Here is an 18,352-nt window from a genome sequence, read left to right on the forward strand (position 1 = left end):
GGGGATGGGGGGTATGCCCCCCGCCCCTACCCCGCCCCGTTGACATCCCTAGGCCCCCTGAGTCCTTCTTGGTGCCTCCTCGGGTGTCCCCTCGTGCGGGCCCATGGTCAAAGTTTGTTACAACAAACCCCCGTTTTAGGGGGGCGGTTAGAGAGCTTTATAGTATAAAATAGCTCATTGTTGTCTTAACAAGACATGTTATATATACTAATTGTCTTAATACAACACCCTTTGTAATATTCTTACACACTATATTTAATACAAGAATTGTCCTCGCGACATTCGTTCATTAGTTTCCCTATCGAATCATCTATTCGCTCTTTACTACTCCGTATTATTTATTCGGGTTTAATGATTCGGGCTACCCCGGGTTAATTAAATCCATCAATACATAAATCACAATTGATCTTTGACTATTAAAATTTTTTACTTAGGTGCATGACTATGTAATTTGTATTACATTTAGTCCTGCTGTTCAATTTCCCGGCCAACAATTGCCGGAAATGCTCCTTTTAGAAGGAGCACTGCATGCATTTGCTTCTTCCGAAAAGTGTTGAGAAACGAAATTCCTGAAAAATGGAAAATAAACCTACGAAAGGTTATTATTTCTGGAAAAATAAGAAGTACGAAAGGTAAATGATTTTGGGTAGGTCGCAAGTACGAGTCGAGTTGCACTATCTCCTTAAAACCTTATTTACCACCTCCCAAGATGCTAGGAGCGTTGCGGTCTAGGCTTCCTAGGATAAAACGTACTACGATTCTAAGTGTTGAGTACTCAAACTTAGAATCCGGCCAACAAGAACGTGGGATGAACACAGATGGCTAGAAAGAAGGGAGAGCAGAGTTTCGAGAGGTAGAAAACGAATTTATCAGTGTTGTTATGTAAAATGCTACTATTCAACCTAAGTATATATAGGAGGAGAGGAATTAACAACATATTAAACATTTTCAAAAAAAAAAAAAAAACAACATACTAAACACGACATTCAAAATTGGTTTAAAAACCATAGTGTAACCTTCGAAACAGCCAGCCACTAGCAGGAGATTAACTTTGAAAATAATTTGAAACTAATTCCCTAACATCTTGAATTAAGATCCTGAATGGTCACTTACAGAAAGGTTACTATGAGTTACGTGCGGAAGGTATACCCGTTTTACTTTCCGTGGACTGGTTCAGAGATGGAAAACTGATATCGCCAGAGGGCATTCGTGCCCAAAAAGGCTCATTTTAGGATTTGATTTGCCTGCGTGCGAAAGAGAGCCTCTATGTTATATAAGTCAATATGCCTTAAAAAGGCTCTTTTATAAATAGTGGTGCAAACCCACTTTCCTAACCAATGTGACACAAAAGTTACTTTAAAGCTTTTCCGCATTCAATTTTCACCTCAAATGGGTCTACTTTGAGAACCAATTTTTCATTCACCCATTATCCATTTTGAGCGTAAAATATATCAATCTTTACATCTAACTATGAAGAACTTGAATCCACGTACTTTGACCCGACCCGAATCGGAAGTAGACCCAACATATATTTGTACCATAAAATAGCCACTTAAAATGCCATTTTATGCTATTTTCCGATAGAAAGAGCACTTTTAACAATAGTTGGCTGAAACATTGGATGACAAGACCAAATGTGATACAAATTACATAGTTATGCACCTAATTAAAAAAATTTAATAGTTAAGGATCAAATGTGATTATGCATAAAGTCTGAGAACCAAAACTGAAATTTATTCTTAATTTAATTATAGGTAGATGCTGGTTTCTTGATTGATTACTCTTTCAATTTTGATATATTTTTAATAATAATATTATCATTGTTTTTTACAGAGTAGGCTTTTAAAGAACAAACACACTATACACTTCTCATACACTGGGCCCGATTAGATTATTCATTAAGTTATGGTAAAAAAGTGGATAAAAATCGTAGACTTTTCCTTATTCACGCCTAACAAATTGGAAGTCTTAATGCGGTGAGACATGTGAAAGCCGTGTAAAATATTTATCTATTTTTAAAGTCAAATGGGTAAAAAATAATCAAATTTGTACGGCTAAAGTGTCATCTAGCACCATGAACTATATCCAATTATTCATGCCGCACCCTGAACTTTCATATCGTATATATCGAACCGCAAACCAAAATAAAAAATTCACCTAGAACTTTTAGCAGGTTTCCAGGTCTTCCTGCTGACATGGCGCAGGTTTCAAGTGATGTGGCATTTCTTTTAACCTTATGTTGTCCAAAGCATTTACATATTAAAAATAATTTTTTTTCAAAAAAAAAAAACAAAAAATACAAACAAAAAAAATTAGCATTTCTATAATAATTGGCCAAAAAATATAAATTCTGAAAAAGAAAAATTGAAACATTGGAATTGCAAAATTGAAAAGTATACATTATAAAAATAAAGAGAATAAAATTATGGTTATTTTAATATAATAATTTTGTTTTTTTTTTTAATTTTAAATATGTAAACGCTTACATGGACAACATAAGGTTAAGAGAAATGACACATCAGACGCCATGTCAGCAAGAAGACCTGGAAACCTGCTAAAAGTTCTAGGTGAATTTTTTATTTTGGTTTGCGGCTCGATATATATTATATGAAAGTTCAGGGTGCGGCATGAATAATTGGATATAGTTCATGGTGCTAGATGACACTTTAGCCAATTTGTACTGAATTTAACTCTAATTTTAGATGCAAATTAATTAAAGACGTTAACTTTATTGTGATTTGGAGATGTGCAGAAGTTATATATACCATAAGGAGAAAACATATATTCAAACATTATTGCAAGTGCTGATTCTATAATATTTATTATCTCTTCAAACATCAAGTTCTACCATCAAGAAAATGACTTAGAATATAAAGGAAAGGAAAATTTTATAATGATGTGTGTTTTATAAAACTATATTTTGTGTTTTGTTAGAGATATATTGGAAGGAGGAGATTGGAGAGTACACTTCTATAAAACAAAGTAATATATACAATTCATAAAACATAGAGTACAATTACGTAATTGTAAAATCTTTTAAAGGTAGAATTCCCAACCTTAAGGCCTGCCACACGAGTCATTATACTATGGATTGTGGTCCACACAGTTGTGTGACCACTGACCATAAATAGAAAGTACATTATTTGAGTACTGGAAATACATTATTTTGTATATATACTATTAGATAATGTCTATTCAGTGCACAAATAGTGTATTTTTAATATATTAAAAATGTACCTTGTATTCATGGAAAATACATTATTTGAGTAATGAAAGTACACTATTTTGTATACTATCAAAGAATGTACATTTAGTACACAAATAATGTATTTTTAGTATATTAAAATGTACCTTAAGTTGCATTCATAGTACACAGAAAAATTTGGCCCCACATCTGGGGGTAACTTAGTGGCTCAGACAAGGCCAAATACCGGTGTGCATAAGGGTTCTTCCCACTTTGGGCACTGATGGATATATTGAAGATGGATCCGACCCGAAGAGAAGCGGAGGGCGACCGGGGATAGGGGTGCTCCCCAGTCCGGGGCAGCCTCAGCATAGGATGGCCTTGGCGAGAGACGGCTGGGGTGGTCTCGGCGAGAGGCGGCCTCGGGGGGACCTTGGTTAGAGAGATGGCCTCGGGGTGGCCTTGGTGAGAGGTAGCCTCAGAGGGAGGTAGCTTCGGGGGGACCTCGGGGTGGCCTTGGTGAGAGGTGGCCTCAGAGGGAGGTAGCCTAAGGGGGACCTCGGGATGGCTCTAGTGAGAGGTGGCCTCGGGGTGGCCTTGGTGAGAGGTGGCCTCGGGGTGTCTTTGGTGAGAGGTGGCCTCGGGGAGATCTCGGGGTGGCTTTGGTGGGAGGTGGCCTCGGCGAGAGGTGGTCTCGGGGTGGCCTTGGAGGGAGGTAGCCCCGGGGTGGCATCGGCAAGGGGTAGCCCGGGCCGGGGTACCCACATTGCGCGCTACACGCGTTGACTCGATTAACAAGATCCAACCGCCCACCCTATTCTCCTGGGGGTGGTTAGGAGGAAGCTTTAGTATAAAATGACTCATTATTGTCTTGATTAGGACATCATCTTCTATGATCATTTCTATTGTCTGAATACAAACACCTTTGTAATGATCTTACACCATTATTAATACAAGAATTGTCTTTGCGACATTTATTCATTATCTATTCTATTGAATCATCCTTTGGTAGCGTTTCCTTTATTTATCGGGTTTATTAATTCGGACTACTCGGGTTAATTAAATCCATCATTGGTGCTTTCATTGAGAGCTCGACATCAGGTTCGAGCGTGCTATTCCTACTAACTATGACATGGTTGAGATCCAACTCTCATTACATGAATGATTTTCATGACGCCCATGGTCACCCCAAGCGGGAACGACCTCAATGGGACTGCTAGCCATCAACAAACTATCTCCGTAAGGTCGCTAGGGGACCTAAGGGATCGTTTCACCAACCCTTACAATGGCGGGCCCGCTCCCACCGCCCCCTCCGAACACAGCCTTCCCGGAGGGGTTGGCCGCCATTCAACATCTCGTTGTGACACTAACTCGCCTCGTAGAGGGGCCCCGAAGAGATGTTCAAGCCCCACCCACTCGGCCTCGTGGCCTCCCAGGGGGCGCTGACCCCACCTCCACCTACCTTGAGAGAGCTTGGTGGGCCGAGCACCCGACCACACCGAGCACCAAGAACTCAAGACGAGGGGGAGGTCAACTCGCCCTGACCGTTAGATAGGTGAGGAAAGGGTGGCACCAGTCGAGATCGGCATAGAGACACTAGTAGAGGGAGGCCAACCTAAGCCAGGTTCGCCTTGGAGTGGTTGGACACCCGCATGACGGCCCAAGATAGACTAGTGCCAAGGCCGACCGCGAAAGGACCCTCGGTGGGGGAGTTATACTCACGAAGGTCGCCGAGCTGTGGAACCCGTGTCCAGCCTTAGCGAGAGCAGACCTCTCAGGTCGAGCGGTTGGGAGAGACTAGTGACCGAACCCTAAACTCTCACCTTAATGAGGTCGAGTAGCTTTGGAAGAGAGTGAACGAGTTCTAAGAGGCGGTGGTTGTGCTCCAACAAGCTACCACCTTGTTAACCAACCTCGTGGAGGGGCTCTAAGGAGGTGTTCAAGCCCCCCCCAACTCGACCCCAATGCCTCTCGAGGGGCGCCTACACTTATCCCACCCCTCTCAAGGAGGCGTGATAGGTCGAGATACCCTGTAAGCAAATGAACAAGCTCCAAGAGGGATTGGTCACGCTCTAACAAGCTATCACCTTGTTGACCCGCCCCGTGGAGGGGCTTCAATGAGGTTTTCAAGCCCCCATGCTCAGCCCCGATGCCTCTTGATAGGCGTCTATACTTACCCCACCCCTCTCAAGGGGGCGTGATAGGTTGAGCACCTGGCTTCCCGAGCCCAGGAACTCAAGTTGGTTGGGGGGGGGGGAGGTCAACTCACCATAACTCTCGGATAGACGAAGAGAGGGTAGTGCCAACCGAGATAGACAAGATTACTATTCCTTAGAGCCTCTCGATGAGGTGCTTTGGCGAGGTTGCGGATTGTTAGACAAGATCAGCCTCGATTGCCCAACCTCTAGCCTTGGGACTCCAAGACGAAGTGGTCATAATCTAACAATTCGCGACCTCGCCAAAGCACCTCATAGAGAGGCTCTAAGGAGTAGTACAACCCCCTCAACTTGGCACAAGGGCGCCTTAGGGAGTCGTGCAAAGGTGGTCGACAATCGACCCTCACCTCGACCCCTTCAAGACTGAGAGAGATGCTGGAGACTCAGCCTCCTAAGGAGCCTGAGCTCAGCTACCGTAGCACAAAGAGCCCTAGCCCCGCTACAATGAGGACGAGGAGCCTAAGCTTGGCCATCACAGGCGTAAGGAGCCCAAGCTCAGCCGCTAGGAGCACAAGGAGTTTGAGCTCATCTACCATAGCACAAAGGGCCCTAGCCCGGCTGCCATGAGGATGACGAGCCCAAGCTTGACCACCATGGACTCCCGAGGAGCCTGGGTCGCAACTAGAAAATTGTTCCTCTAAATGCGTGAGAACCCGAACCCCATAATGAGTCTTGGGACCCTTCAACGAATCATTGGAAGGAGTATGACAAATTTGGTGAACCAAGGAGCGGGTTGGACCCCCAGGGAGTATCGACCTGATTTTGTTGTACCAGTAAAGGTGCACCTGTCGATCCCACTCAGGAAGCTCGAAGCTATTTTATTTTTTCAAAGGTAAGTGGGGGGGTGGGGGGGCGGCTTGACCCCAAACATCGACATATGTTCTCCCTAGTCGAATTTGCAAAGTCGAACCTTGCCTAGTACAAGGCAAATCAATCAACCCTATGGTCACGGTCGTGCGCGCCGGCCCCAACCTTGGCATTCCCTAACGGTAGTATAGAGGGGACGCCCCCACTCACTACATAACGGAAGAACCCATTGTGGTTAGCTTGCCCCTTGGCAAGGCCGATGCCAAGCAGGTGAGGAGAACCTACTTGTTCCTTAGTGATACACTCTATAAGAGGTTAAGTCTGGAGGCTTAAGCTACCTAGTCCTCCCCGAGCAAGCCCGACTTACCTACTGGCTAGATCACCTCCAAGTGTACAAGAAGACATGTGAGGTGGAAGCCAAACTCATGAAGAGGAGAGCTCCAACCTACCTACACCTCGGGGACATACTCTACAAGAGGTCCACGAGGGCACCTACGCACCCTACCAAGGGGCCTACACCATGGCTAGGAGAGCAATCTACAAGGTTACTTCTGGCCAAGCATTGCCAAGGAATGCACTGACTATGCATAGAGGGAGCTAGACGTCATTTTATGGGCATACCGCACCACTCCGAGGAGAGCTACTAGGGAGACCCCATTCTCTTTATACTATGGTTTTGAAGTCCGAGCTCCAGCATAGGCAGCCATACCTTCCCACCGGGTAGAGGGGTATGACCTTGACCTCGACAAGGACAACCATCGGATCGACCTCCACCTCATTGATGAGAGGAGTGAAGCAACAACGATACGTGCCGAGAATTACCAACGACAAGCCAAGGCCTACAATGATAAGCGTGTCCGACCTCGTTACTCCCAAGTTGGCGACTACGTCTTGCGGAGGCGTGAGACAAGTTAGCCCCAAGAGGGGGACAAGTTCACCAAGAGGTGGGAAGGCCCGTACGTGGTAGCAGTCATGGTTCATCCCGACAGATACAAACTCAAGACGCCAAAAGGAAAGATGATAGATAAAGTATGGAACTTCGAGCACTTGCTCAAATATTTCCAATAATCCCATTCTTGTAAGGTGGTCTGTCCCTAACTCTAATAAAAGCAGTAAAAATTTTCCATGGACTCATTTTCACTACTTTTAGGGGTGAGGGCGGGGGGGGGGGGACTTTCTCGACCCCTCAAATCCATAAGGGGGCACGAGGTCCAACCTCGCGTACTAACCCCGATTAAAGAGCCTAACGGCCTGGTGTTTAAGGACTCGGGTCAAAGGGTTATCACCCTAAGGAGGCAAGATGCCCGACCTCATTCACAACCCGACGGATGAATTTTTGATCGAGATTACCATTGGCCAAACATTTATATGCTATGTAAAAAAAAAATAAAGAAAAACAATCAGTCAAACTAATAAAGTTAGTCCATGGCGGGAGGTCTGACCTCCAAGTAGAGCCCAAGCCCAAGTACTGAGCTTGGACCGAAGTAATGGAGGTAGTCACCAAGTATAGTCATGAATGTTGGAGATAATGGTGAATAAATCGATAAACAAAATATATAAAATATATTTATGTATCGAAAAAATGGAATTTAATTACAAAATTAATTCCAATCAATTTTAGTACAAAACTAAAATAACAAACATGTATATACGAATTATATAACAAAATAGGGATTTATTTGCCAAAAACTAATCCCACCACAACTAGTACGAAACTAGTACAAGGATTTAATTTACGGAAAATTAATCCCACCAAAACACTTGGCACGGAACCAAGAACTATATATATATATATATATATATATATATATATATATATATATATATATATATATATATATATATATATANCTATGCCGCCTAAGATTCGCCTAGGCCTCCTAGGCGCCGACTAGACCTCCTAGGCAACCGACTAGGCCGCCTAGTTGGCCGATTAACTATTGTTCTTCTTTTTTCTAATGGGTTATTTCACTCAAACTCTAGATATGTTTTAGGTTAATTTAATATTTTAGTATTAACTATTAAAGTATTATATAATTTATAATTATTAGTATTTAAAAAATTAAAAATACTTAAATAAAATTTTAAAATATAAAATATAAAATATAAAAATACACGGGCGCCTAAGAACCGATTAACCCCCGCCTAGGCGTCCTAGCCACTAGGCGCTCCCCGAGTGCCCGAGGAGCGCCTAGCAATTTTTTCAACCATGCTTGTAGCATCACTTCGGTGCTTGCTACACCGAGTCGATGCTTGCCGATGCTTGCCGCATCGATTCGGTGTGCACCGTTTCGGTGTTAATGGCACCACTTGGGTGCGATTTTTGGTCCCAATTCAAAAACTTTTCGGTTTGTATGGACTTCTCAGTCACTCAGGTATTTTGAAACAGGTCATTATCTTCAGTACGAATTAGTTGCGTATTAATTTCGTGATCGTTAATATTATTTCGATAATAAGTACGACCGTTTCAAACGTTATTATCCCATTATTAAATTGGATTTATGTTGGTTAATGAGCCATTTTAATGCTATTAATTCTTCCTTCCCCTACAAATAGCTCGTTTGTTGGCAGATGGTTTGATGCTTGTTAAACTAATCAAAAACATTTGTTTTTCTCTCTACTCTCAACTCCTTTCTACGAAGAAAAATTTCTGCCAACAAATTCCGTAAATTCGTACGAAGTGCTTAGCTTGTCTTCTAGTTAGCCGGGTTTTGGGTTTGAGTGCTCGAACACCAAGGTCGTAGTCTGTTTTATCCTGGGAGACTAACATCAAAACTCTCCTAGCACCCTCAGGAGGTGGCGAATCGATTTTAAGGAGAGTGTGTGTACACACGACTCGGACTTCTTGTTCTTCGGTTGGGTTAAAACATTAGGTTAGAAACCCTTTCTTGTTTATATATATATATACATATATATATATATATATATATATATGTATGTATGTATGTATGTATGTATGTATATATATATGTATGTATGTATGTATGTATGTATGTATGTATATATATACATACATACATATATATATATATATATACATACATACATACATACATACATACATACATACATATATATATATATACATACATACATACATACATACATACATACATACATACATACATATATATATACATACATACATACATACATACATACATATATATATATATATATATATATATGTATATATATATATAAACAAGAAAGGGTTTCTAACCTAATGTTTTAACCCAACCGAAGAACAAGAAGTCCGAGTCGTGTGTACACACACTCTCCTTAAAATCGATTCGCCACCTCCTGAGGGTGCTAGGAGAGTTTTGATGTTAGTCTCCCAGGATAAAACAGACTACGACCTTGGTGTTCGAGCACTCAAACCCAAAACCCGGCTAACTAGAAGACAAGCTAAGCACTTCGTACGAATTTACGGAATTTGTTGGCAGAAATTTTTCTTCGTAGAAAGGAGTTGAGAGTAGAGAGAAAAACAAATGTTTTTGATTAGTTTAACAAGCATCAAACCATCTGCCAACAAACGAGCTATTTGTAGGGGAAGGAAGAATTAATAGCATTAAAATGGCTCATTAACCAACATAAATCCAATTTAATAATGGGATAATAACGTTTGAAACGGTCGTACTTATTATCGAAATAATATTAACGATCACGAAATTAATACGCAACTAATTCGTACTGAAGATAATGACCTGTTTCAAAATACCTGAGTGACTGAGAAGTCCATACAAACCGAAAAGTTTTTGAATTGGGACCAAAAATCGCACCCAAGTGGTGCCATTAACACCGAAACGGTGCACACCGAATCGATGCGGCAAGCATCGGCAAGCATCGACTCGGTGTAGCAAGCACCGAAGTGATGCTACAAGCATGGTTGAAAAAATTGCTAGGCGCTCCTCGGGCACTCGGGGAGCGCCTAGTGGCTAGGACGCCTAGGCGGGGGTTAATCGGTTCTTAGGCGCCCGTGTATTTTTATATTTTATATTTTATATTTTAAAATTTTATTTAAGTATTTTTAATTTTTTAAATACTAATAATTATAAATTATATAATACTTTAATAGTTAATACTAAAATATTAAATTAACCTAAAACATATCTAGAGTTTGAGTGAAATAACCCATTAGAAAAAAGAAGAACAATAGTTAATCGGCCAACTAGGCGGCCTAGTCGGTTGCCTAGGAGGTCTAGTCGGCGCCTAGGAGGCCTAGGCGAATCTTAGGCGGCATAGGCGGTCGCCTAGCTGGCCAGGCGCCTAGACCACCATTTAAGGTGATACGCTAGGCGGTCGACCAGCGCCTAGCGCCTAGGCGAGGATTAATCGGCGTCTAGGCGGGATTTTTGCAACACTGGCTACAAGCACCAAAATATGCTTCAAATTCAAACGCATCGAAGTGGTGCTTAAATCCCAATTCTCAAATTAAGCTCTCAAAGCTTAAAAAGACTTAAGCTTAATTTCCCACAGTGCATCCAAATTGCACTTCAAAATTGCTAATCTTGATTTGCATTTTTCTTAGCTTAAGTTTCAACTTCTCTCAAATAGGTTCACTTTGTGAGTTGATGTCTTTGAATTGTAACACGTTTTTCACCCCATTCTTTAACCTTTTTGATAACAAAATGCTTGTAGTTGAGTTGGAACCTATGACTTGTTTGTGTGAATTGATGTTCTTTAGATAAAATGGTTGCAATGAGTCATTTGGAAGTCTTTTGGAGCATAGAGGAACGATGTTAGAGGTCGGGAGGAGTGCACGCAAGAAAATCCGGAGAAGAAGGCGAAAATGGGGCTGAAAAGCCATCCATACGGCCTCCCATACGACCGTATGGATGGCCGTATGGCCCCGTTTAGCGAAGAAGGATACGCCCTACCATACGGCCTCTCATACGGCCATATGGTAGGCCGTTTGCCCGACAGTCTGCACAGTATTTAAGCTATTTTTCTGCATTTTTGAAAAAAGTCCGAACCCTAGATAGTTTAGAGCTATTTTCCTTCATTTCCTTAGCAATTGTTAGCTTAGTTTAGCTTAGATTTACGTTTGGGGAACACACTTGGAGCTTGTATTGAAGATTTGGAAGGGATTCCATCAACATTTTCTTCCTTATTGATAGTAAAATTCTCTTTTCCTCTTCTCCAACTTGTCTTTACATCTATAGCTTATTTATGTTTCACTTGTCAAATCTTGCTATGTTTACCATTAATATGAGTGAGTAGTCTTATATATGGGTTAGATTAGGTGTTTATTACTTCTATTGATGCTTGTTATGTGATTATTGCATTAAAGGGGATGAACACCCATTTAGGGTTCTTGAGTTTGAATTGGGTTTATTTCTATCTTTCAATAGTTAATGGCCTATGGTTATTGTTTGTCCTTGTAAAGTCTTTCATTTCAATGGAAGTTGAATGGAAGATTTAAGCCAACCCAATCTCAAACCCATTTTCTCTTCTATGGAAATAGGGGTAGGTTTGGGGCAACCCATTTTCTCTTCTATGGAAATAGGGGTAGGTTTGGGGCTAACCATTTTCTCTTCTATGGAAATAGGGGTAGGTTTGGGGCTAAATAGCTTTTGTTCTTCAAGAACAGGGGTAGGTTTGGGGCTAAATAGCTTTTGTTCTTCAAGAACGTAGGTTGGCTCACCATGGAAATGGGATAACCTTTGTTCTAATCCTTGGGAACTTGGATTCCTTTGTGGTAGCCTTAAGAACCTAGGGCCTTTGTTCATCCCCCAATCCTAGTGTTAATGCATCGATAGAGTAATTCACCTAATTTAACCCATCTTTCCCAAATAGTATTTTGCACCTAGTTTAATCTTGTTTTTCCCTTAAATCCAAAATTCCAAAAATACATTACTTAAATCCAAAACCAAAATATGTTTTGCTTGGATCCTTATGGGTTTCAAGACCTTGGTGACTAGAGTCTAGGTGATTACTCCTTACGTGCCATAAAATCCAATCCCCGTGGTTCGACTTTACACCCATTTTCACACTCCCGCTCACACCGCATCACATTTTGGCGCCGTTGCCGGGGATTGGCAATTTGGTGGTATAGAGTCTTTGCCTTTACTTTTCTAGCATTAAGGTTAGCAAACCTTTAGGAGATCAATCTTTTATTTTTGTTTTTGTTTTATTTGTACTAAACCCATAACCAAGTTGTTTCCAATTGTTTTGTTTGGTGTTTGTTGATAGGTGTCCCTCTTGGTTTATGCACACAAGGTCAAAGGGGAGAGTGAACTTGCTTCCCCTTAACCAAGAACTCTTGAGGGACATAAGGAAGGAAAAAAGGGTGTTGCTCGGTTGGCTCAAGGAATTTGAAAACTTTGAAATAGAAATGGAAACCGGAGACACGAGCAACCCGGGGCAAATCTCCCCGAATGGAACAAGCACCCAACCAAGCCCGAGACAAGGGGAGCACCACCAAGAAAACTAAGGAGGGCAACCGAATGTTCCTCAAGTACCGGTACCTCCCATTCAAATACCGGTACCACAATATCCAAACATGAACCCTTACTTTGGAGGTGGAATGGGGATGCCACAAGCACAATTTCCTTACTTTCAAGGTGGCATGGCCCAAGGTTATGGGCAAGATCAACAACAAGCTCCTCAACAACAAGGGCAAGGAGTTGGGATGCAACATCTCTTAAACCAAATGTATCCCAATTTCTTGCAACAATTTGCTCAAAATTTCCCACAAGGAGTTCCCCCGATGTTTCAACAAGGTGTACAACCACCCATGGCGGCCCACTTAGCCCCGGAATTTGAGGAAGAGGATTGTATTTTGTACCCGGGGGTTGACGCCAACAACTTCGAGCTTAAGACATCCCTTATTCAAATGGTTCAAGCCAATCAATTTGGGGGTGCAAGAGTTGAGGATCCAAAGGCCCATGTTGTACACTTTGATAGGATTTGCAACACAATCAAGATGAATGGAATTCCTACCGATGCTATCAAGTTGAGATTGTTTCCCTTCTCATTAAGGGATAAAGCATTAAGTTGGCTAAACTCTTTCTCGGCCAACCATTTTTTGACATGGGAGCAACTATACAAGGCCTTTATGCAAGAATATTGCCCTCCTTCCAAGGCCGCAAAATTGAAGAAACTTATTCAAAACTTCCAACAATTTGGAAATGAAAATCTACATGTGGCATGGAAAAGGTTCAAGGATTTAAGGAGACAATGCCCCAAGAACCTGCTGACTCCGGGGGACTTCATATCATCTTTCTATGAGGGACTATTGGATAGTTCCAAGATCATCCTCGACACATCATCTTATGGAGGAATTTTCATGGATATGGGGCCGGATTATGCGGAACAATTGATAAAGAGAATCACTTCCAACACGGAATCTTGGTATAATGAAAGAAGTGAACTTCCCAAGAAAGAAAGACCGGCCGGAATGTTTGAAGTGGATGATAAGATGGCCATGCAAGCCCAATTGGATTCTATCCAACGTATGCTCAAGCAAATGATGCAAGCTCCCAAGCAAAGTGTGCAAGCGGTTAACCAACCGACACTTCAAGGTCCTAGTATGCCAAGTTCTTATTCTTTGCCACAATCACCATGCAATTCACCGGGACCTCAAAGTATCGCTATAGTTGCTTGTTGTGCCATTTGTGGAAGAAATCATGCCTCTCAATCTTGTCAACTATTGGATCCAAGTGGCCAAGGGTCATTCTCAAATATGGAACAAGTGGATGCAATAGGGTTCTCTAGGCCTCAAGGGCAAGGTTTCCAAGGATATGGTCAACAAAGGAATCAATTTGGAGGTCAATTTGGAAATCAATACGGGAATTCATGGAACAACCAAGGAAGGAACCCACCCCCGGGTTTTCAAGGAAATCAAGGCAATAGGGGTGGAAATCAAGCGGGTTTTCAAGGAAATCAAGGCAATAGGGGTGGAAATCAAGGAAACAATCAAGGAAATCAAGGCAATAGGGGTGGAAATCAAGGAAACAATTGGAGGGGTCAAGGCAATAGGGGTGGAAATCAAGGAAACAATTGGAGGGGTAATCAAGGCCAAGGTCAATGGAACAATCAAGGTGGTCAAGGGTATGGTAACAATCAAAATCACCAAGGGACTTCTAACTCTTCCCAAGATCCGGATATGAAGACTTTCATGACAATGATAATGAACCAAATGAGCAAGTTGCAAACTGAAGTGGAAAGTATGCGGACTCAACAACAAAGTGGGGGAGCCCAAGGTTCGAACCAAGCCTCCTCTTCTAGTGGTAAGCTACCGGCTAACACCGAAAATCCAAGAAATCATGTGAATGCAATCACCACTAGGAGTGGGAAGGCTTTGAAGGATCCACCATACCCAACCAATGACAAAGAGCTTGAGAAAGATAATGAGAAAAATGAGAGTGAACAAGAGAAAGAAGAAGTGGAAATACAAGACATTCTTGAGAGTGACAATGAGAAGGAGCCTATCATTCAAAGAGACAAAGCAAAAGGGAAGACTCCTATGCAAGTTGAAAGCAATGAGAACAAGAAGGGTGCACCAAAGGACAAACAAACACATGACTCGGTTATACCATGTAACCTCTTACCATTTCCACAAAGGTTGTGGAAGTCAAAAGATACCGAGAGAGAGAACAAATTTAAAATGATGTTGGACAAGCTTGAAATATCTATGCCCTTTGTTGATGCCGTTACTCAAATTCCTTCTTACAAAAAGTTCTTGAAGGACATTTTGAGTAACAAGAAGAAGTTGGAAAAGAGTGCGGTGGTTGATATGAGTGAAGGAGCTTTGACATGTGCCGTTCTCCAAAAACATTTGCCACCAAAGTTGAAAGATCCCGGGAGCTATGCTATTCCATGCATTGTGGGAGGATTTGTGGTAGGCCGTGCCTTATGTGATCTTGGAGCTAGTGTGAGCCTCATGCCGTATTCCCTTTGCAAGAGGCTCAATCTCGGTGAACCTAAGCCTACCACAATGACTCTCCAAATGGCAGACCGTTCAATTAAGCGCCCGGTTGGTGTGCTAGAGGATATCCCGGTCATGATTGACCAATATTTCATTCCGGGAGACTTCGTGATTCTAGACATTGAGGAGGATACCAAGGTCCCCATTATCCTTGGTAGGCCTTTCTTAGCCACCGCCGGAGCCATCATAGATGTGAAGAGAGGCATGCTCGTGATGGAAGTGGCCGAGCATAAAATTGAGTTCGATATATTCAAAATGGCCAAGCACCAACCTTCCTACGTGGATGAATGAAATATGGTGGAGATGATAGAATGGTGCGTAAATGAAGCAAGAATGGCCCAATGGGAGGAAATGGGAGAGCTATACATTCAGGAGGAGGAAATTGAAGAACCGTGCACCTTGGAGGATGAAGTGGATGAGCTATATGCCACATGTGATCCAATTGGGGAGGAGCCACCTCCCAAGGTAGAACTCAAGCCCTTGCCTCCCAACCTTCGGTATGAATTTCTTGACTCTAACTTTTCATTTCCCGTGATAGTTAATGCTTCTTTGAAAAATGATGAAATAAAGAAACTGCTTGATGTGCTAAAAAGACATAGAAGGGTGATTGGGTATGAGATTGGGGATCTAACTGGCATTGACCCGAAGTATTGTTTGCATAGAATTTACCTTGAGGACGATGCCAAGCCCACCGTGGAACCTCTTAGGAGGTTGAACCCCAATCTGTAACACCCCGGCCTGGCTATACCGTACATCCGGAGTAGTTACCGCCACATCTAAACTGAACCCTGACCGACCTTGGTAGAGTCCACTCTAGATGCACAGGCTAAAGAAGAAAACTGTTCACACACACACACTTTCTACTTGACATAACCATATGTTTTCTTCAGCAGAAAGAAACAAAAGTAACTAGATCAGCTACGAATATTTATATACCAGAGTTGACCACTAGGGCCCCAAAACACCAAGATTAAAGTTACTTAGTACTTACTAGCCAACTAAGTTCACTATGGCTACAAAAAAATATTTACACAAAACAGGTCCTTCCAAAACCATCCCAACCAAACATCTACTCCAAGCGGCAGTACACCGGTCCGGAGTATGTTCCCCATACTAGATGCCACTCACCCGCAAACCAGGTGAGATGGTCCAAAAAGTAGCAAGGAGTGATCACCATAGACCACTCATCCCAATAATCCGAAGGACTGGGGTCCCACGGATAAGGATAGAAGACGACAAACTCTAGGGGATCACTCCCCTCTAACACCTCTATGGGATAAAACCCATGCCTAGCTTGGGCATCATCCAGAAAAGTCGGCTGCAAGTTGCGAACCGGAATGCGAGAGGGTGTAGATGGGTAAGCTGGGGGAGGGCTGTACTGCGAAGAAGGAGGAGCCGGAGGATCAGGAGCGTAGCCAAGAACATAGGGGTCTTCACCTATCAAAACTGGGTGTAGTCATCATAGTCCATGGTCGGGAAGGTAAACTCAGATGAGCTCCCTGAGCTCACCGGGCTCCAGGAGCCCACACTAGATGACATCTGTTAAATAAAAACACATTGAAGTGTAGTTAGCACGACGGCTAAGTAAGGGATCCATGGGTCACCCAAAATTAAATAAAGGCTTGCAAAACAGGTATATTTAAACAAAACCTTTATTACCATTCTCCTCATTGACACTTAACCTGCAAATAGGTTATCAAGTATAGTTCTCGCAAGTAATAATCAAGAATGGAACAACAATAGAAAATCTTTGGATAAGGGATTGCTTAAAGAAACACATTACTCAACGCATCACTAAACATTTAAGCATGTAAGCAAGTAGTGAAAAGATTTTATGAACTTCGCATTTAAATCACCACTCTGTACTTGAAAAGCTTCCTCACAAGGAAATTCCGCTAACTTTTTCTCAAAGAGGTTTCATCAACACCCTTTCTTGCTAAAACAATCATCACATCTCTCTTCAGCGTAGCTACAGAGTAACTACATTTTCATTCGAAATTCTCCACTTAGTTTCCTTATAGAAAGCGTGAGGCCTTTGGAGTATTCTCTTGACTCTCTCTCTTGACCACTTGGATCATCGAACTCGGGTTCAATGGTCATCACCCGGTCTAATACTGATCCCCTGGACGTAAGGTTCGTTAAAATGATCCCTAGCTGGGCCTACTAGGTCCATAGAAACGACACCTACCCGGACTTTCTAGAGTAACTATACTTTAAGTGTGCACACCTCCGCAGGAATACCTCATCCAAACGAGTTATATAGTACCCGGCGAATAGACTTCGCTCCTTCCGTATGAATGATCATATTAAATATAACAACCTTGGGCAAGGGCACTTTAAGCCACCCGAAGGCTAATCAAGGTCCTCCTCAACTTTACTAGAAACTAAGGGTTTGAAAACATTTTCCCTTCTTCCTCATCTTCCTTGAGTCAAAAATTACTTTTTGGACATATTCCACAAAACCAAGTTCCAACTTGAAAACATTCAACTCTCTTAACTTTGTCCAAAAGTTTTATTTCTCCAAACATTTTAATAGTACACTAATTACCATACACCGGGGTAATAAAGTGTAACTATCCCACATTATTTCATTATCACATCACATATGTACATAATACTTCATATATGTATTTAGGCAATCAACATAACGCCTCACACAATTTAGGCATACTCACATAAAAGTTCACATACTACCCATATTCATAGTATAATTTCCACAATACTCATACCTATAGGTATACAAGGTTAACATATATATTCCATATATGTATATGTACCTAATACCACACTTTATTTTAATTATACATACATACCCATATTTATACACATATATGTACATATATACGGTTTACATATATACACACATCACACGTATATATATATATAACTATATACCATACTTATACATACATACATATATTATATAATACACTTAGCCTCTCTAATTTAGATATTTATGCATATTAACTACCACATCTCCTCAACACAACAATTTATTCCTATATATTATGCAAAATACAATTTCATATATATTATACATACAATCATGTACACAAGATTTCCACCTAGATCTCATCATATTTCAACCAAACAATCAATTATCCAATTTCAAGTGACCTTAACCTACTTAATGGATTCCTTACCTCGAGAAAGTTTACTAACACCGTAGAAGCAAGTCTTGGACTTTTTCCCCAATTTTTACTCAAAACCCTA

The 18,352-nt window shown here is 41.7% G+C and overlaps 1 protein-coding gene across 1 annotated transcript; it reads left to right on the forward strand.

Annotated features, from left to right (window-relative positions):
* Window positions 1–12,712: 12,712 nt before the first annotated feature.
* On the forward strand, window positions 12,713–15,430 carry LOC116022450. Its single transcript, XM_031263173.1, has one exon. It carries the CDS (start codon window positions 12,713–12,715, stop codon window positions 15,428–15,430), a length of 2,718 nt encoding a protein of 905 aa, XP_031119033.1.
* Window positions 15,431–18,352: the final 2,922 nt, after the last annotated feature.

The sequence above is a fragment of the Ipomoea triloba genome, chromosome 6, assembly GCF_003576645.1.
Source record: "Ipomoea triloba cultivar NCNSP0323 chromosome 6, ASM357664v1".
Lineage (NCBI taxonomy): Eukaryota > Viridiplantae > Streptophyta > Magnoliopsida > Solanales > Convolvulaceae > Ipomoea > Ipomoea triloba.